At 35.3% G+C, this 21,932-nt stretch overlaps 2 protein-coding genes across 2 annotated transcripts; one reads left to right on the forward strand and one right to left on the reverse strand.

Moving 5' to 3' along the window:
* The first annotated feature begins 5,075 nt into the window (after nucleotides 1-5,075).
* LOC132553744 (large ribosomal subunit protein mL41-like) lies at nucleotides 5,076-8,989 on the forward strand. Its single transcript, XM_060218016.1, has 3 exons — nucleotides 5,076-5,320; nucleotides 6,301-6,401; nucleotides 7,936-8,989. The coding sequence occupies exons 1-3, from the start codon at nucleotides 5,086-5,088 to the stop codon at nucleotides 8,086-8,088; spliced, it is 489 nt and encodes a 162-aa protein (XP_060073999.1). The 5' UTR covers nucleotides 5,076-5,085; the 3' UTR covers nucleotides 8,089-8,989.
* Nucleotides 8,990-12,156: 3,167 nt separating this feature from the next.
* LOC132553732 (uncharacterized) lies at nucleotides 12,157-21,596 on the reverse strand. The gene is made up of 8 exons (XM_060218004.1): nucleotides 20,943-21,596; nucleotides 20,085-20,295; nucleotides 19,128-19,166; nucleotides 17,782-17,883; nucleotides 17,239-17,398; nucleotides 15,560-15,707; nucleotides 15,224-15,371; nucleotides 12,157-12,809 (listed from the first exon to the last, which is right to left on the reverse strand). The coding sequence occupies exons 1-8, from the start codon at nucleotides 21,594-21,596 to the stop codon at nucleotides 12,157-12,159; spliced, it is 2,115 nt and encodes a 704-aa protein (XP_060073987.1).
* Between the last annotated feature and the right edge of the window lie 336 nt (nucleotides 21,597-21,932).

Genomic DNA, 21,932 nt, shown 5'->3' on the forward strand with positions numbered 1-21,932 from the left:
TCAAGACACCGACATTTCACAAATTACATCACCTACATAGAACATAAAGAAAATACAAAGTTATCAATCTAAATCGAGAGCGATTGTGTAAATTTAGGTGTCTCGATAATCCCTTCAGCCGATGGACACAGAAAGCCGTTTATAGCGGACACAAAACCATCCGAAATTGTCGTATGTAAGATGGTGATGAAAATATCAAAAATGTTTTACATAAAGCCAGGCATGCTTTGCACTCTAGACACTGAGCGTATATGTGATCGCGACGAAAATTATTGCACGTCACTCTCCGAGGAAAGTAGTCTACAGTCTCGGCCACATTCTAAATTAGGAATTGTAAGTAAATAAGACAATTTATTGTAAAATAATGTTAATGTATGTGTATTTACAATAAAAAGGAATTTGTTTTTAAAAAACTCTAGTTAAATGCATAATATATATATATATAATTTTGAATATGGTTAAATAATCCCCAGAATCGTCAACTCGCCCATTGAAAAGTCGCCCCATAAAATTGAAAAATTCTACTTCTGGACTAGAAATAAACGGCGCCAATCTCAAGTAGGAAGAAAGTAGATGTAGTAACTAAGTAAAACGTGCAATAAGTAGAACAAGTCTGTTTATTTGAATTTTTTTAAAGGTGCGGATAGGTAGGTAATATGATACTAGTTGCCTCAGTGGTAGCTTGAAATGTACCGGCTGCCAGGTATGTATGACCGAACCTGTATGTAGTAACAAGATCATCTCTCGTTCATTCCAAGTAGGTAGCAGGTTTGGAGGTGGTCAATCCAGTGTCGTTTTTACTGAGGCGTTGCTGGTCACCCAAACTCATGCAGTGGTCAATGGGTACTACCTGCATGTCATGAAAAGAAAGATTTGGTATGTTGAAATGTCTTGCTACAGGCAGATCCGAGTGTTTCTGTTTGATAGAACATCTGTGATTTTTTATCCTGAGATTAGGTAGTGTTTTGACTTGCTCCACATACTGCAAATGAAACTTGGTAAACGTTATCAAGTGTATTACATTGGCCGATATGCAGGATACCGACTGGAGGATGTGGTAGTTCTAGCCGATGATGTGTGCCAAGTGCCATTTGCAGTATGTAGGGAGATCAAAACACTACTTAATCTCAGGATGGAACATGTACATATCAATGAAAATTTCTTTCCGCTGAAATCTGCAAATAATAATGTTACTAAATAATTATAAAAAGAAAATCACACGCCGTTGATTAACAGTTTGTAAATGTATTTTTTACGTCATATAACCTGACATGTGCACAGAACACCACATCAGTAAACAAGAATACGACTTCCAGCGAGAATCGGTTGCGTTTGAAAAATGCTACAAGGTTATTCACAAAGCGAAGAATGGCCTGGCTAAATAGGCAGAAGAAAAACACCAGAATTAGAATGAAAATTGATGTTATGCTAACTACAGATTTCCGTCAGAAAAACAAAAATCATGTGAGCAATCTGCATACTCAAATGTACTGACGTAAAAGGTACATTTACAGGTAAAGTGCAATGCCGCACGTGCTGTGCGCTTTTCGTGACGTCAAATCACAGGTAGAATGCAGCCATGCAGCATTCGATGGCCCGCCGTGTAGTCTGAATAGGGCGTATACGTATTTAAAGTAAATACCGACCTCTTGTGGAAACGTGCATTTGGGCGTTAAACGTAATGACTGGTCTAAACTATTTCCCATAAAACACTTTATCAAATAAAAACACAAATGCCAGGTATGCATTTAGCCTGCTGAACAGCTAGAAAGCCGGCGTTTATTAATATTTGACACATATTTTGTTTTATTGTATTATTCATATAAAATTACTTGAAATACATACTCCGAAATATTTTGATCATATCTACTAATAACTCTTGTTTCTAAACTTCCATTTCCATACAATACAGCCCAGGGTTGATAAACTCTATGAGCTAAATGGAAAACCTTCGTACCTACACTGACAACTTTGTCATGTCCGAGTTACCTCCCATAGATAAAAAATTCTATTTTTACTAAATCTAAATTCTGACATTAAAAAATAAAAAACAGCCTGTACGATACAAGGCTAGAATGACCCCACCTATACAATACACCTGTATACCTGACTCAGTACAACGAAAAATGCAAAATGCCTTACTCGCCTATTTGGCCTAATGCATATTCATCAGCCTACGCCTATACTATATATGGCAATAAAAACTTACAGACAATATTTTTCTGCTATACTAACGAAACGCAGAAAAAGTTACTTCTATTGATTATAGAGGTACATGTTTTCGTATTTTTTTTCATAATTTTCTTCCCTGTTATATCGTTCTTTTTTCTGTATGCCCACGTTTTTAATACGGAAATAAGATTATGAGAAAATAAGTGGCGCTTCGATCCTGATTGGTTGAAATCTACTCATTTGCTTAGTAACTCATCAAAGCCATAAATTTACGGTTTTGTTCGAACATATCTATGCAATATGTTTAGCTCGTGTCAAAACCTTCAATAATAATTGCAGTAAATATTTACTGATAATTTCAGGGATTGTTTATATGGCATCAAAATAATTCAATATCATTTATACTTAAACAACAAAAGCATATTAAGAAAATACCAACATTGCAACATAATGATAATTCAAACTAAAATTCCATAAAATTAGTGCAAAAGAAAGATTTACACGAAGACTCTTGAAAAAGTACAAGGAGAATAAGACCAGGTGTTCATGAAGTGTAAGCGTCTTCTGCTTCATCGACGATACCCTCCATGTAAACATTGGTCAATCCAAGTAAGAAATGTCACGTTCTCAAATGAGAACAAGGTATACAATAACGAAACCAACAGGCAAACTAACGAGCATCAGATACGTCCAGCTTCACATCACACAAAGAAATAGAATATTTCTCAATGAGATCATTATGCCGACCATAAAGCTTCCCCATAATTATCATCAATCTGCATCTTTTAAATCCTTGTGTTACGAGTTTGTCAGTCAGTTGACGACATGTAGCACGAAAATTGTGTTAATGGGAACAGGTCATTGAATATCGAATCATTTTAAATACCGTAAGTTGAAGACGCAGGGATATAGCTATCCAGAAATGGAAAATGCACTATAGGGAAATTAAAGTCATCACGTTTATCATGCAGCTTGATGGAAAGTTGTCTATTTTGGTTTCGTTGACGGAAACGCGATAACCAACTGATGTATATGAGCCTGTCATATCTAATTTTCTAGTTCTATTGGGAATATACGATGGACGTAGTCAATGAATTTCTTCTTATTTAAAGACAAGACGTCATCAACATATCAGAAAATGAAATTAAACAACTTCAGCCTCTTATGGAAACAATAACAAGTCAGCCAACAAAGGGGCGCAGTTGGTTCCCATAGGTATGCCAATAGTCTGTTGGAAGATATTACCAAAAAACTCGACGAAGATGTTGTCAACTAAAAACTCGATCATCTTTATGATTACGTCCTCCGGATAAAGAAGCTTTAAATAATACCGAGAAAATAAAGAAAGAAAATCTTCCGGAAGATAAAGCGTATTGGAAGTTAAACATGTGGTTTCTACAAAGGTTTCTTCAATCCCCTGTTAAAGGGACGTTGAAGAAAGAAAGTGGAACACTATTACAAGCTCGTCCTCTCCATCACAACATTTGCAACTTTGATCTTTTCGCTCGCCTTTTCTCTCTGAGAAATGAAGTTATTTAAATTTCTATTTCTGTGAGAATGAAAAAAAAAACATTCTATCAAACCGTGGACTTTTAGTATGTAGACACCGTAACATTTAAATTGTACAGAAAATACCGATTTTCCGTGTTTATCAATTAATACTAGAATCAAGGAGTAGGGGCAGGAGGGTAGGGATCATGCAGGCCAGGATTTCTTCCTTTTGTTATGAATAAAGCGATAACACAGAGAATGCAAATAACATATATAATTGTCGCCCTGCGAGATAAAATATATGTTGTGCTAAAATTTCAATGATCCCCGCCCAGCTATCAACCTTCGCATATATATATATATATATATCTGTACGCTAAATTGCAACTTTGAAGACACATTTGTTTATCCTAAACTAAATATAACACCTTTTAGACAAAATCATGACCCATATGTTTATTATGTGACAAATCATGACATCTCAAGTGAATTCATGAAAGCGAGATTTTTTATTTGGTTATGAAACACATAATTATTCTACCTCACATGACAAAGGAGAAATACTTTATAAAGAAATTAGTAGGTTAAGTTACTCTTTAAGCATGAAGTCTCCCTGGAAAACACATGCGATGTTGAAGATAACTGCACCGATTAAACTGCTTTGTTAAGCAGATTTCATAATGTTTCTGCTCACACTTTCGGGTTAAGTCAACATCCAATCTAAATTTTTTGCATTCTGAAAATAATATTTTTTAATCGACCCGAAAATTTTAACAATTTAGGCCCCTGACATAACAGACGAGTCTTGGAAGGACGAAACATTCGTCTGATGCAATTTAACTTAATATTTGGCGCTATTGTATCGAAGTTTGTTTGTTTGCTGAAATTTGAAATTTCCTAATGCATGTTTTGTACTGCTTTGATATAAAATGTTATCATTGAAAAATAAATGAAAAAGTTCTTTTGGATTCAGGTGATAGACTCCTGGTGGACCTAAGTATCCGAGATTTAGAATAACCCTGTCAGAAATAGCTGCACGGTTCAGAACACACGTCAACACACGTAAATTGTTTCCGACTCGAACTGCCCATCACACTAACTACTTAGTTTCGTTCTGTTCTATATACTTATCTAATGTTGTGTTTTTGAAGAAATTGTAATATACTTCCTATCTAACATACAAAAATGGGCAATCCTACAGCTACTCATTTATAAGTATATTGAATTTTTTAATAAGATAATGTATTATGTTCAGCATGTATGAAAATTTCATAATCGTGTCGGGAACAATCAGTGTTTTAATATATACCATGTTTTACTAACAAGAGGGCACTGTTTTTACAAAATCCGGATATATAAACCGGCGGCCGTTTTAGTTCTTACATGGAGCTTTGTATTTCCGGATAATTTTCATGCGGCAGAATGCATAACGGAATTGTTAGATCTCCGCTGTTTACGACAAGTCGACAGCTTCAATCAGTTTTCTTATGTCGCAAGTACGCTACTAGGAGGAAGGACAAACTCCCAGTTCTTCGTGAATTAACAGAAGTGAAAAAAAAGGCATCTGCTCATGTTACGAACCCAAAGCAGGTGTCGTTTGGAAAACGCGGAGGATCACACGAGATCGCAGCAAAGGTCCAATACCCTATTTATGAGCGTGAGTTTTATAACTATACTTGTAACAGTTTTACATCATCAAAATGAAATGAAAATGACTTCATGTTACATTCATCGTTTGGGCACCTGCTTGTCTCGGGGAGGAAGTTAAGGGGAGGGGGGAGTGGGTCAGCGTTATCAGGTCGGATTGCTTATAATACATAGTTACTGGAGCACCGGCAAATCTGGCCATATTATCTTCACATCAGTTCCGGACCGTTATGTTTTTCGGAATGGCTTTTTGTCGAGTCCAATCATATAAAGTATTGACCTTCGTGACCTTGCACCCAGATAATGTTGGTTGTTGTAACATGTCACGCTTCCAGAAAGACTAAAAAAAGTGATTTAAACCATACACATGACAAACATCCTCCTAGATATGAAATAACCAATCAGTCCATCCTTGGATGTCAGTGTTTTGTTGTCGTCTGCCAATTTAATAAAAATCGACCATGAATAATAGGTCACGCCTTCTGGCATTTTTTTGGCTGCAGAAGTCCAAAAGTATTGCTTTGTTCTGTAATGACATAAATAGGGTATACATGGTCAGTGTCTTAAAATATAAGCTGTATTTTGTCTGTCCTGAGCCAAAATACAGCTTACATTCTGAGACACTGACCATGCCATCAAAACTTCAAAAGTTTTGTCCACTCTGTGTTTGTTTACCTGACAATGATGTTACACTGAGTTTTTCCCGATAACATATGCTGAAATGATTGCTCCACACAGATATATCATTCTAAATTTCACTGGACATCACACCAATGGAGTGAATTTTCATAAATGAACATGTTCATTACAACATATAAAACAAAATTTTTAAGTGAATTTAGAGAGAAATTTTGTCAAATTAACACATATGCTAAAATACATATGTTTTCCATCATTTCTGAATACAGAAAAAATATGTGGCAGGTGTATTACTACAATGGTAGACCCAGTTGTAGGATAAATATGAATAATATTATTTTTTACCTTCAGGAGTTGCTGAGACTGGAAAGTATGATGAAAACGTGAAGAAGTATAGACATATTAAAGAGATGGTACCAGAATTCATAGTTCCTGATCTGAAAGACTTTAAGGTATTAGTATTTACTTTTGGAATCTACCACTATAGGTTTTGTCTGACTAGCTCCAGTGTTCTATCTTGTTTGGTAGGTTAATGGGCCTATGAACAGATAGGGTCTCTTTTAAGTAGGTTTTCTTGTAGTAGTTGATTGCTACCTGAATTATTAAAATCATTTGACATCCCGAGTAATATTAGGGTTAAATGTCTTGCCCCTGGACACAAACCTATTAGTGTAGACTTGTGTGTTTGTCAGCATTCTGAGGATCACCAATCACCACAGGTAGGTAATGTCAGATATGTAGGTAATGTCAGAATACACACCTCAGATTTTTACATGTAGGTCAGTATTCTAGTGTAGCTGGGCTATTGCAGCCCTAGATTCATCCAAAGTGGTTTTAGGCAAGGTCTCCTTTTAAAAGCTGTAGTTGGTGACTTCCTCTCTGAATAACATACAGGAGGTCCTTCACATTTGTCCATGAAAAATTTTAACTTTAATACCGTAATTCACTTAATATATAGCTAACATACTTATAAAATAAATCTGATTTTGAACAGGATACCATAAAATAAATCTTTCATCTGTGATATTGAAGGCTTTCTTCAGTATTTTTCATCCATAGGTATATACAACTCGTGTAATATTTCTTCGATAATCAGTGTTTGACATGTTCCTGTGATAAACTGAAGTAAAATATAAGTCAATCAGTTGGAGTTGAAAAAATTGTGCACAGGTGAATACTTATTTCCCAACATTAGAATAGTGAAATAGTATTTGAATACATTTGCTACAATTAACTTATGACAAATGACTTCTCAAAAACAAATTAGTTCAGAGTGCTGTTTTTTGGCCTGTAGCATATAGGGATGAAGGGCTTCAAGGTTTGTCAAAACGAATGATCTTTATCCACTTTCAAGGTCACAGGGGTCAAATGTATTGAAATCTTTAAACAAATTCTTCTCAATAACCAAAAGGCCCAGGGTGCTGTCATTGGGGCTGTAGCATGCTGGGATGAGCGTGATTTGTTTATTTTCTATTGGAAATATTTTGAAAATAGATCAAACTCTGTTAGAATCATTAGTGTAGGATGACATTTCAATGTTATACACTTATTGACCCTGGGCAAAATTTCTAAAATCTTATCAATAACCGAATATGTTAGTATCAATACTCGCTCTGAATGAAAGGGATTATAAATGGCTTTACCAAAAGTGTAAATTTCATGACCTCGGGTGCAACTTCAGTAAAACTCTTCTTTTCCTTTGCAAATTACTTTTCCCATTTTCTCTTCTCTATACAACACATATATTCCAATTGTTGCTGTTTTTAAGTTTGTTCAAGTTTAGACCCCTTGTCGAAATTTAACATGAAAATTCCGACATAAAGTACTCAGATAACTAGTATCAATCAACATTTCCATCAGAATGAAAAACATTGAACAAATATTCAAGTATTAAAATCTGCTTTTCATTTCAACTCTAAAATCAGACTGATTATTTTATTTCATATTCTCAAGAAATGAAAAAGATATTGACATTTGTGATTACAGTTGAAGGCGTACGTGCCATGGGGAACAGAAGAGATTAACCAGGCAGAGTTTACACCCAGGGATCTCTTTTTCGCAACATATGCAAAGGACTTGGAGAAAGACTTTTCAGAAAACAAAACTGAACTCGAAGATTCAGGAAAAGAAAACATTTGATGTCAATATACATCACATTACATAAAAAATAACTGATGTTTTGTACGTGTGCCAAGTCAGAAAACTCTCAAAAACCTTATTAATTCCTACATGTATCTCCAGAAATCAGCAGGATAGTCGATATGAACTGATTTCATTGTCATGTTAAAACAATAATAGTCATGCACCATAACTTAATGATGTTGAATTTTAATCTGCTGTTTGGTATATAGAGACATCTTTTTGATGTTTGGCATGGAAATTTTGAGATATGATAATACTTCGGCTATACATTGTCTGATATGATATTGTACACAAAACACTTAATGGAAGAAAATTATCACAACTTTTAGGTCATTGCTTCTAAAATGGTTAAAATGCTGTCTGTCAAACTTTGTGTTCGTACTAACAGGTTTTAACACAGAACAGTGTATCAACTAGATAATGGAATGGCACATCCAATACTCGGCTACATACAGAATTACCATCTGGCTCATTGATAAGTTTATCTGCGAGTCCTTAGTCCTTTACTCAATGAATTTGTTAAGAGACTGAAAGAAATTAGTAAATTTTAAATTATTTGACCCATAGTTTTTAGCTATCAATTTGAAAAGATTTCTTGAAACTCTGCTACATACAGAGTTACTTCCCTTTGTTTACCATTTGCCATTTTCTTCTGAAACACTTGCAGAAACAACTGTTAGATAATGATCTATTTCATTTTATTTTTTCCCTTATGTTTGAAGAAAGAAGTTAGTTTCGACAGGTTAGTGTGTGCGGTGTGGGTAAGACTGTTGGAAGTTAGTGTTGACATGTTACTGTGTGGAGAGTGGATTAAGACTGGCGTCAGTATGTGGAATGTGGATTTATAACCACATGATCATAATGCATTAAAATTAATCTTGTTGGTGTTTACAAAGTATATCTATGAGTCTTGTAATTACTTATTCATCTTAATAAAAAAAGGGACAGTCATGCCTAAGTGTGAACAATGCACGTGTGTGCATTCTGTGCTCCATTTACGGATCACTTGCAATACAGAGTTGGGGCCTCATTTTTCAGCTGGTGACAGCAAGCCACATGAATGAAAACTACTCACAGATTGTATTTACCCAGTTTTGTCTTTAAGGAAATAGATAATTACTTTCATCTGTGATTACAACACTGAACACTATTGATTAGGTCAAGTGTGAGGGAAAATGTTTGTATACATAAGAGTAATCAAGGTTGATTGGATAGGCATAACATGTCAAATGACAAAGAAAACAAACAAAAAATTCACAAATTAGATTCATTTTTCTTTATTTGTACTGAAGCTATAATTAAAGTGAGAAAAACTTTTTTTAAAATTCAAATGAAAACAGTATTTGAAGAGAATACTTTCAAGTCGTTGGTCTGACGTGTTAGTGAAATATTCTGAGATTGATTTCTGAACTCCTGAATAATGAACAAATTATATAAGTAGAAGCATATTTTCACCATTTTTACTCCCAAAAATGCCTGCAAAAATTCTATATTTTCACAAATTACTTGACTATTTAAAATACAATGTACTCCGCATTTCTCCTGTCTAGATGGTACAGATTGTAAAGCCTGGACAAGAACAGTTTCTAAAATTTCTTTCTTATTGTTCATCCTCTATTGGCACTGGTATTTACACTCCAAACCACCAGGATGCACTACTGTTGTTCTTGGTAAAAAAGAAGACGGAAATATCATTGTTCAATTCTGTTTAATATGTCAATTTCCAGAGGAAGGGGAACTATTTGAAGTTCATGAGCGTAACTCTGCCTTATGTTTACATTCTGTGTACAGTAGGACCTTTTTTCCTGGAAGCGATGATTTTGCGAAAATTACAAAAGCCAGCATTGATAGTCTTTTCTGGAGAAAGATGAAGTCATCGTTGATCGAGGGGTTAGGGGTGTTTTGTCAGATTTGGAATCGTATGGTTAAATAAAAAATATCTAAAACCAAGGCAGACTCGACATGGCGACCTACAAGCTAATCTTGATAGATCTATAACTAAATACAGATGGATAGTGGAATCATATCACGGACGATTCAAGCAATGGCTGTTTTTCAAAACACAACTTGTCTCCAACTATTTCGTTGATGTCATCGAGGCACTCGTAACGGCCTGTAACATAAGAATCAGAGGACCAATATATGTTGGAACACAAGAGCAGAGGAGCCACAATGAAGACGCGCCTTAGTGTTCACCAAAACTCGGCTCATCTTGTGAAAAATGAGCCACATCTTACCAAGTCACTCTTTGTCACCAAACTAAATGCTACTGCAGATAATTGTGACTTTCCAAAGTTAGACATGACAATATCCTGTGGCACATACCTAATGTCATTGACAACTGGCTACATAAGTGAGCACCTCAGTGATGATGGGGACTACGAGATCTGGATCCATAGGCATTCATTGTATGACGTCAGATCCACTCGAGACATAAGAGCAGAGTAAAGTACAATGTTTGGATCCAGCATGACAGCTCCGTCTCCATTTAAGGATTATTATTGCTAGTGGCATACTGGACAGATAACCTTGGGAATATTTGTCCATGTATGCAGTATCCTGCACTTTTAGGATACTTCATGCATTTGGAAACCAGTAAGCCTTTGCATTCAAAAGACAAACGTTTAAGACAGACTTCAAGTAAGGTTGATTTCGCCACGAATCGTCATCTTCAAGGCATTATATATGGGCGATATAGACTAACAATGACATCGCGATCAGATTCTAGGACGAAGAACCCATATTGGATTCCAGATTAGGGTGTTTAATGTGTAAACCAACTTAAATCTATCATTGAGCATTCTTGTTAGAATATAGAACAAGTAGTTGTAAGAACATTTATCAGGGAACATGACGACTATTTGAAAGTTTAAATTTCACTGTAATGGATTATTCGTGAAGGTGACAGTCCTTTTGTATTAATAAAACCAAGTGTAAACATTTTATTTCGGTTCACTATACTTCAGAAATAACATATTTATCATGTTATTATCAGGAGGTTCATGATTAGTTTTCATAAAAGAATGAAGAAATATTGTGGCGTTTTCCCCAAAAGCATACTTTTTTCATTTTTGGCACAAAAGGGCACTATACCCTCCGTATGTAAAAGTTTGGATTCCAATGCCTATTTGTAAACGTACGACTATAGAGGCTACCAGTAGCACATACAATCTTGTATTTGCTTCTATGACGATATTGTGTACTTAGATTTATTCACCTTCGACTTGCCTTCGTGACAAATGACATAGCGAGTTTTGTGACTTTTTGACGAAAAAATCACTAATTTTAATATGCCAAGAGTTATTCCTTTATGTAAAACTGGCTGTCTTGTTACCTTATTCAGGTTAATTCACAGTCGAATCAATTATTGTCTTGTCATGACCAAGAATCCCCCCACCGACAGGTTCCAGGCAATGGCTAGGTGTGTTCATTCATTATATATTTAACTTGAAGCCTTACAGCTCATAAACAGCATATAATTTATACATTAATAATGTGAATTTCAAAGTACTCACAGGTATCCCAATTCTATAATTAAATCCGCTTTCTATGGAATTTTAATTACCAGAACGGATCTACGGAAGGACTGTTTTTACCGTAATTTTTCTTTCTTTAACCAAATGCTAGCACCGAATGGTTCACATTCTGAACATGGACCGACCTCTTATCAAACATAGCATGATCTCTATATAACGGGTAAGGATGAGCATCAGGTCATGACCTCTCTACTGAATAATCGATCCACTAGGGCAAACACGTTTTGTGTATCCAGTCTTGAACGAGCCATGCACTACCTACACATTGTGTTTTAAAGTATTCTCTGCAATGGAAACAGGAAACAACAGAAAAAAGAACGCACAAATAACACAGTTGTTTATTTACATTCATGCTCATTTGTCTTTATTTCTGGCTTTTAATTAAGGGGCTCATATAAAAACTTAATTTTGCTTATTAATAGAAAATTTCATGATGGGAATTCAATGTGAATGCAATGTTTCATTTTAGATAGAACAGTGTGTTTCTGGAATGGGAATTTGTTTGTAAATTGATATCTGATCTTGTACTTTAAGTGAATTCAAAGGGAGGAATTATGTTTGAATTTTGTTTGGTGCGTGGTGTTGTGTCTGAAGAAGGTGTTGTAGTTGGAATTTTATTTGAAGTCTGTACAGGTTTGAAGGGTGTACTCAGCAGGGGTTTGTTCTTCAGCATGTTTTTTGGTAGTAAGTTAACTTCATATATTTTATTAGAACGCAATTGATTATATTGCACTCTGTTTGGAGATAAATTCGCATTAGGTATAGAATTGGAATGGAATGAATCATTTGGTCGTTGAGTTGAAGGAAACTTGAACACCTGAAGTATATTTGAAGGGAAATCAGCACGTGGTATATTATTTGTGGGTAATCTGAGGCCATGAATAGTCTGTAACGTCTTTTTGTCTCCGTATTTTGTATTCATGTGAACTTTTGAACTGCTTTTCTTATTGAATGGTGTGTTAAATGATTTTTTTGTTTTGTCTCTAGATGAATTGTTATCAATCCAAGTTAAATATTTTGTATCATTTAGTAACGCCACAAGTTTGTGAATAGACTTTTTAAAATATTTTCGAAGAAGTGTTTCTGTTTGCGGCAGCATGTCTCCCAATTTTGCTTTCAGTGACGAAACATACTTCTTACGTCGATTTGCCACTCTTACAAGATCTGAGTCAGACATCGGATCTACAAAGATAAAACCAGTTCTTAGAGAAATGATGTTGATACTCGATGGTTAGATAAAAAAAATCCAATAAAAATTCCATTTAATGAAAGAACATTTATTTTTGAGAGGAACATATTTATTCTGGTTTCGTGGGTACTGTCGTTTGTTTAGAATTTAAGACAAGTATAACAATGTTAGCGCCCATCACTGTTTGATCTTTCTTTGTTCTTTGGAAGTTAAATATTTCCCCTTTAATTCTATTCTCACTTTTTTTTCAAAATTAGAAGAATTTTGAAAATTCCTGTAAAGAAGTAGCGACAATAATCTCTGACGGTAAAATCCAATGTGGTCGTCTATCGACCATTTTTTTTTTTTTTTTTTTTTTGCCGATTAATTAATTTTGATTAATTTTCATTAATTTTGAAAATTCCTGTAAAGAAGTAGCGACAATAATCTCTGACGGTAAAATCCAATGTGGTCGTCTATCGACCATTTTTTTTTTTTTTTTTTTTTTGTCTGTACCAAAGTCAAAAGCTCTCAACTAGGGACCAAGGGAAACCTTCATATGCAATCTGAGAAAGAACCATCCAGTACTTCTCAAGAAACAATTGCAACTGGTTGGCTGACTTGTTTTTATATCCTTTCCATATAGGGAATGGTCTTTTCAAGATGGCGGACGTAGGCAGCCACAAAAACAGGTGCTTACTTTAAGCTACAAAGTCACTAGTTCATGAATACTGTCTGACCGGGACAAATACCACGCGAAACTCATAAATACTCAAAATGAATATTACAATGTTTAAATCATTTTAAGCCCTTCGAAAAGTTGAAACTGTTGAATGGCGTTTTAAATGATAATTCCTTAACGTGTGCTTTGTCGCCAGGTAGACTAAAAACCTCCATGATCTTTCTGGTGATGTATCGGGCGTGCTCACGTTATGCTACAAAGTCTCTGGTTGATGAATGCAATCTGACCAGGACAAATACCACTGTACTGTATCATAACTAGAAAATTATATTCCATACTGTAATTAGATTGGAAAACAATAATTCTTACTGTAATTAAACTGGAGATTAATAATCCAAACTAGTTTCACTGAAGAAATAAAAAGCCATACTAACGTTTAAATGGAATTTAATCAAGACTTTATGATAAAATGGAAATTATACCTCATGCTGTAATATACCTAGAACCAACACTTTAGTTTAACTGAGAAATAACCAATACTATATCATAACTAGAAGATTATACCTCATACTGTAGTATAACTTGAAGATACCAACCCACACTTTAATTTAACTGGGAAATAACGCGTGCTGAACTTTTAACTAGACAATGATTTATACAGTAATTTGATTTGGGAAAAATACACATACTGTATTCATAATTGGAAAATAACAATCCGTACTGTAGGTTTAACATGACAGCAAGACTCAGTACTGTAGTCTTACAGGGAAATAACAACCTATGTTGCAATTAAACTTGAAATATAATACACATGGATGTGAAACCGACTAGTGATATTTGATGACTAATCCGGGACTCGCCCATACTTTTCTTGCGGGACAAACTTTGAGACCCAATTTTATTTTGTCTTTAAAATCATACAACATTGCTGATAACCAAGGTTTAAGTGAATATTTTGTCACTAATAAGGATTCTAGTAAATAATTATATTACCAAATTCAACGTAGATACTCGTAATCAATATTCGGTTAATGGCAAGTTCCCTATTAGTGCTGCCTGAACGATACATTACTAGCCCGGACGTTTGAAGAATCGGAAAATGTGTCATCTAAGTCATCTAGCCTAGATTTAGGCGTCTGAATACAATCAACGAAGTGACCTTACCGCGATTGGGATTTGTAAACAGCGAGAAGAGATCTTACTTATACGCATACGTCTGAACACAGTCAAGGCGACCTTACCAAAGTTTTGTGTCTAAACACAGTATAAAGTGACAGTGCTTAGATTCTGGTATCTTAACAAAGTACAGGGTAACAATACCTATATCATAACCTCTGGACACAGTACAGAGAGGCATTACGTAGGTTCATACGTCTGGACACAGTACAGAGAGGCATTACATAGGTTCTGGCGTCTGGACATAGTACAAAGAGGAATTACCTAGATTCTGGCGTCTGGACACAATATAGAGGGACATTACCTAGGTTCTGACGTTTGAACACAGTACACAGAGCGATTACCTAGATTCTGTTGCAACACGGCACAAAATGACCTTACCTAGATCCTGGTGTTGGAACATGACACAAAATTACCCTTACCAATATTATGGTATTCGAACACGATACAAAATAACCATGGTATTCGAACACGACACAAAATGAACTTACCTAGATTATAGTGTTAGAACAAAGTACATAATGCCATTACCTAGATTCTATTCTCTGAACACAAAACGAAGTATCTTACCTAGATCTAAATGTCTGAACACAGTACGAAGTGTGCCTGCCGTGTCCTTGTGGTATTCCTCAGTGGTCAGTAGGAGTATCTGTTTTCTTGGGAATACCTTCAGCCACTCAGTCAAATGCAGATAATACAGACTAGCGTGTAATGGGGCCTGTGTTATAAAAATCCAGTGTTTTTATGTAGATCAATGAGATTAAGGACAAATACATCAAGCATACAGTTAAACATTGTGTTAATCTTTATATGAACTGAAAACTATTTTTATCTGAAATTAAAACTTAGCTATTTGGAAGAAATGCGTTCATTCCTTTCTTGACAGTGACCTAAAATTTACATTACCACCATTCTAAAACCTCGTCTATATACACAAGCTCGTAGTCGACCATGCTTCTCACAGTCTCTTAGGTACTTGATGGTCTTGACCACGTGGAAGTGGAATGCCTCTTTTGTTTCCCCATAGCGTAGGTGGAGATAGTGGGAATATGTCCTGCAATATACATTTGCAAGTGTGGGAATATCAACTGTGTTTGGTATAGTTAATATACGGTGATTTAATCAGGTGTGCAAATACCTCGTGAAATCGAGATGCTTTGAGACGTTTTGTATTTTATAAGTAAGTACACATATAGATATATGAATTTAAAGAACGAATATTTTGTATTTTCACACCTTCTTTTGACAATAATAAAATTAAACAGTTTTAATGTTTGGAAGAATTGCAAGGTTTAATGGCTTTGTCAAGAAGGGACAAAAAATCGTTTAAAATATTTTGACTAAAGTTGCTTGTACTCACTTAAAGAGAGGCAAAAAATAAACCAAATTCCGATATTTTGTTGTACTTCTGATACACTATGAAATAAATGAAGACTTCCCAAGCTGTTAGTAATTTCCGGCTTTTTAAAAATTGAGTTTGTTTACATGTTTATTTATCTTTTACACTTTGAACCACAAACCGGAGCTGAAGGGATTGCTGTGTAAGACAGAATGCGGTCTTTATTTACTTGTTTTACTTCGGTGCAGTCTTCGACACACCATTCCAGTAAGTAATGACTATATCGCCCATTGGATGCATTTTGGGATAATATTATGCATAATGTAGCAAAATTATGTCAAGGTGAACTCTCAAGGTTTTAGAGAAAGTTTCTGGCGCCATATCTCCTATACTATTTGAACCTTAATTTCAAAACGTTCAAAATATATCGCATGGCTCAATGAAGCATACATTGGCAAAACCTACATGCCTCGTTTTAATTCATTAGAATACTTGCACGGTTAAAAATAACTCCGCAAACGCGGGAAATACCCCCACAGCCTTCTTATAAAGTTGAAAATGTGCGGTTCGGGTGAGTGGAAAGTTATCTCAAGAATGAGATCACCGGAGATCACCATTTTCACTGAGTATTTTGGCTCTATGGACGTAAATAAGCCTGTAGATTTTTGTTGGCATTTGCATTCCGCTCATTATGGATATCGGGCGACGACGAAAAACAATAGGGTTGTGTAGGTCCATAGACCTAACATGCCCAGCGAAAATGGTGATCGCCGGTGATGTCGTTCTTGAGATAATGAGCGGAATGCCAATTCAAGATGGTGGTCGTAACCGCAGTATTGGATATCGCGCGGTGACGAAAAACAATAGGGTTGTGTTGGTCCATAGGCCCAACATCCCCAGTGAAAATGGTAATGACCGGTGATGTAGTTTTTGAGATAATAAGCGGTATGCAATTGTGGACGGTAAAACAGAAAGACAGACGGACGGACGCCGTGCGTGATCGCAATACCCCACACCCTTTCGGGCTGTGGGGTAAAAATTACACATGCACATGACGTTATTCCAAAACTATAAGATATCTGCAACGTCAGTGTCATTGGCTTCATCGACAAAATTTTTCATGTTATTCTTGGTCAGTCCATGTAAGTTACGCTTCTTGATCAATTGAGAATCAGTAATGGACATGGATATAATAAATGAAATATTGTATATAAAAAAGACACGCAAACTGTTTACGGAAATTTACCTCTCAGCAGGCTCTCGCAGCAGAGCTATCAGTTTGATATCAGGGTTCACGTGATGCACTAGATAGGGCGTAGTCACTTTAGGTTCCTGTGCCATAGGGTTATTCTGTGAAATATTCCTCCATCTTGTGAAATCCCAAATATCCATCGGATCGCCATGACCTTGCATTTTATAGCACATGTAACATTAAAACATTATCAACAAACATTGACAGAACATGCGGAACTCCTTATGCATTCAAAATAAAGTTACTGATATGTTTAGGAAAAAACAAATTTGTAGTGGGCTTACTTTTCCTATGAAATATACAGGACTTTATTTAACAAGGGTGACAAAACAAAAAATCCACATTCCAATTATAATTTTAGTCATAAAACACTTGAGGTTGGCATGTTAAACAGACCACTTTAATTTTTTAAATAAACACTAGTTGACAATTATCTGTTGTTACCGACAAGAGTAAGTAAAATCTTTATCGTAGAAGATAAAAAAAATCTAAACGTTAGGACAGTCTACCTTAATAGTCCTTGATAGGCTGGAGTACCTGTAACGAGATTGTGGCAAGACGAATTCCCATTTGTAATGCAATTGTCAATCGCCTTTGCGTCGAAGAAATCTGTGAAACCTTTCAGAGTCATCGCCCGGCCTGCATGGTTATAAAGATAGTCATTGAAACATGATAGTCTTTTGTCACGTGTTGGAATGCCAGGGTTCTACCTTTTAGCCTTAATTTACCGCTTAAATGCCCCTCAGTATGATGACGCCCATTATATAAACAGCTATGCTGTGTTTGGCTGAATGAGCCCGTGTCCACCTATTCTTACATTCGTTTGCATTTTATGATTTATGAAGCCTTAAGAATTTTGATAAATGATTTAGTTCAATATCTGTAAAACTCCATGATAAATTATTGATTCAACACAAAAACAGGATATATCTTGGTACGATATAATATTCTGTAATATATATATATATATATATATATATATATATATATATATATTTGAGTTATTCCAGTTACCGTAATTCACATAAAGAAAAAAATGCAATAATGTTAAGAATATTTTCAGTTGACGAATGATTTGTAAATATCATAATTTGATCTGTAAAAACATCTTGTCTACTCGACAAATAGAAGATATTGCATTACTTCATTCATATATGATTGTTGGCTTTTCATTTTACCATGTTGCAGGCAAGGTAAAAAAAAAAGTCGTTACGAATTCCTAAATGTCTAATGAAATCAAAACGAATTTAAATTTCTGTTTCTCCTAATGTTTCAATACTTTCGCAAGAAATCGTGAAAAACAATTTTAACAATTATTGTATGAAACCAGCAAAAACTAATGTTAATCTCGCTCATTACCTCTTCATTTGGTAACTGTAACAAACAGATAAAATCATACAATCCTCAGATTTATTCAGAGAGATGATTGGGGCCTCACAACAAAATTTGCAAATCCGGCGGCATCCATGTTGATCTTTCAAAATGCACTTTGGTAGTGACTAATTATAGAGTCGAAAAGGCGGTCTAGGAATACGGAAAATATTACGGACTATATATATCCGGAATTACAGTGACGTCACAATACATATGATGCAATGAAGTGATGACGTGACGTGGAACAACAAAACGGTTTAGCCGATAACACCTCCCATTTACGTATATGGTATAAAGGTAATGGATTTCATCACACTGATAATAGACTGAAGCAAAATCTGACAATGGCAAGTAAAACTTTACGGAAATCTGTCATACCTACAGCATCAGAATACTGAAGCAATGAATATTCCATTGTATCATTGATAGCATAAAAATTCGGATCATTTACAAAAAAAATATTTATGGAGTTATTATTTAAGAATTATGTTTATAGAAGTCCAACATACCAGGGACCGTTCGATTGTTTCGAATTCCAATAAATCGATCTGTTTGAAAAACAAAAAGAAGAAAATTATAAACATGAAATTTTAAATATTCAGAAGCAACATGACACACCATGAGACAACGAAATAATGAAACAATGATTACTATTTGCATTTTTAATTTTTCGTCTAATTCTTCAATTCGTTAATCATTTTTCCTTTTTCTCATGAGTCTCTGGGGTCTACAGAGGAGGTGAAAAGTTAGTTTACAAGCGTAAGACAGGGTCATACTGTCATCAAACTTAACTACATGAATTAGAAAGTAATTTGGTTTGAAACTGGCGAAGAAAAATAAGTTTTGACGCAGCCAGGAAAGTATATAGATGATGAAAGATTCATGAACTGTGACAACGTTAACGAGCCTTACCTTACTCAACAAACCTTCCCCAGTTCCAACACAACGGATGACTTTACTCACCATACCGTCCCCAGGTTCAATATTACGGGGGACCTTATCTACCATACCGTCCCCAGGTTCAACACTACATATAACTTTATTCGCCATACCGTCCCCAGTTCTAACACAACGGATGACTTTACTCACCATGCCGTCCCCAGTTCAAACATTACGATGACCTTACTCACCATGCCGTCCCCAGTTCAAATATTACTGATGACCTTACTCAACACTTCTTCCCCAGTTCCAACACTTCGGAGGACCTTACTCACCATACCCTCCCCAGGTTCAACATTAAGGGGGACCTTACTTACCATACCTTTCCCAGTTCCAACACCTCGGAGGACCTTACTCACCATACCCTCCCCATGCTCAACATTAAGGGAGACCTTACTTACCATACCGTCCCCAGGTTAAACATTAAGGGGGACCTTACTCACCATGCCGTCCCCAGTTCCAACATTACGGATGACCTTACTCCCCATACCGTCCCTAGTTCCAACACTTCGGCGGACCTTACTCACCATACCGTTTCCAGCTCCAGAACCATGTCTCTTTTGACAATATACCCTTATTAGGGATAATTTGCGGATGGTGAAGCATTCGATGAAATAGGTCTGTTGTCCCAGACTTGCATGTTCCGAATATGTGAAAGTATGGCAGACACCTTAGAAAAGTTGTCGGACTGTCTCGCCAGCACGGATTTTTGAAATCGGGAAGGAATTTGGGTTTTTCCTGAAAGTGTAACAGACATCTCATCAAAGTTAGGAGACAACATAATGATGACATATACTGAAATTTCATCAATTTTTCGAGGGTTTATTAAGTTCGTCGATATCGCGAGTACAATTCATGCAGTCTTTATAACAAAGAAAGAATAGAATTAAATCAATGTCTACGAAATAATGTTTTGAGAAATCATAAACATAGAACCCGATAAATATAGGAATTCACAGTATTGAATGAAAAATTAATTGTCTTTATTAAAATCTTTACTGAACATGAATTAAACGTAAATTAAAAACATATAGAAAAAACAGCATTAGGGAAAAATCGAAACCTAAGAATATAGCATTATTGAGAATGATGCAATTTACATTATGCATTTCCTCTATGAAGAAGAAAGATTTTTTCCGTATTCCTTCCTAAATAAGAAAATCGCGAGAAAAGTAAGTAATTTTAGTTTAAAATTAAAGTTTCTAAAAATACATAAATAAAAATGTGTAGAGGGTAATAGTATAATAAGTCGTTTATGTTCGTGTTGTTTTACGGTAAAGAAAAATAACAGTGCTATTTATGACGTATACAAATTAGAAATATTATAAAACAAGCAGAGCTACAGACTTAAATTAGCAAATTATGATACTGCAGTTAATACATACCATACACAAAATGTTTTCTACCTTGGCGACCTCTCTTGGATGTTGGCAGTCAAATGTTGAATTGTATTTTTCCAGATTTGATTGGACGGAAAGATTTTGGGAACTGGCAGGATATTGAGGCTGTTGACTCTGTACTGATGTTTTTACTTTATATGTTCCAGTGCTTTGCATGCCATGAATCTTTTCTGGTAGATTACTAACACTGTCCGTTGATGGCTTTTTGTTGCGTAGAATATTACTTCTTACCTCATTAAATCTCTTTTGTTCTGCCATGTCGAAATCCTTTTTTACTAATTGGCCGTGAACAATGAAATCGTCGTGTACAAGAGCTGCTTGGTTTTGCATAGCAACATTCTGTATATGTTTTAATCTGTCTACTAGCTTGTAATTAACTTTCTCGTTGTTGACGATATCATCATTGCGATCTACCTCATTATTGCTCGCTGATATAGGGGAATCCTCTCTTTGAAGGTGAATTACACTAATAACGTTATCGTTGCTTGCTTTACTGTACGTTTCTGAAGGATGTAGGTCAGGACTTTCCGTGGCGAAATCTTTCGACAGGTTTTGGGATTGCAGTTCGCGCACGACAGTCACATTTTGAGTTGAAACTGATTCTTTTTTTAATCTACCTATACCAGTTTGATTATACATTGCATTTTCTATCGGAGTTTTATATTGTTGTTGATTATAATGGTCCTGAGGATAAAATTTGTTATTTAATTTTTGATAATTCTTCACATATTTTAGTGAATTGAAGGACGAAATATTCGATTGACGAGGCTTAACTGTTCTTTTTAATACAGTTTGTTTTCCAACAGTTTCATTTAAATTCTTTATCACTGTAACACTTTGTGTTGTAAAATTGCACTCACGACTAGGCGTCTTATTAACTGCCTTTGGTCTGTTGAAATTAATGTCACTGTGTGTGAGATTGGCCTGGAATGTTATCACGTGTCGAGAACTCAGACTAATGTTATAGTTGTTAAG

The sequence above is a fragment of the Ylistrum balloti genome, unplaced genomic scaffold (assembly GCF_031769215.1).
Source record: "Ylistrum balloti isolate Yb309-2 unplaced genomic scaffold, AGI_CSIRO_Ybal_v1 Utg370346, whole genome shotgun sequence".
Taxonomy (NCBI): Eukaryota; Metazoa; Mollusca; class Bivalvia; order Pectinida; family Pectinidae; genus Ylistrum; species Ylistrum balloti.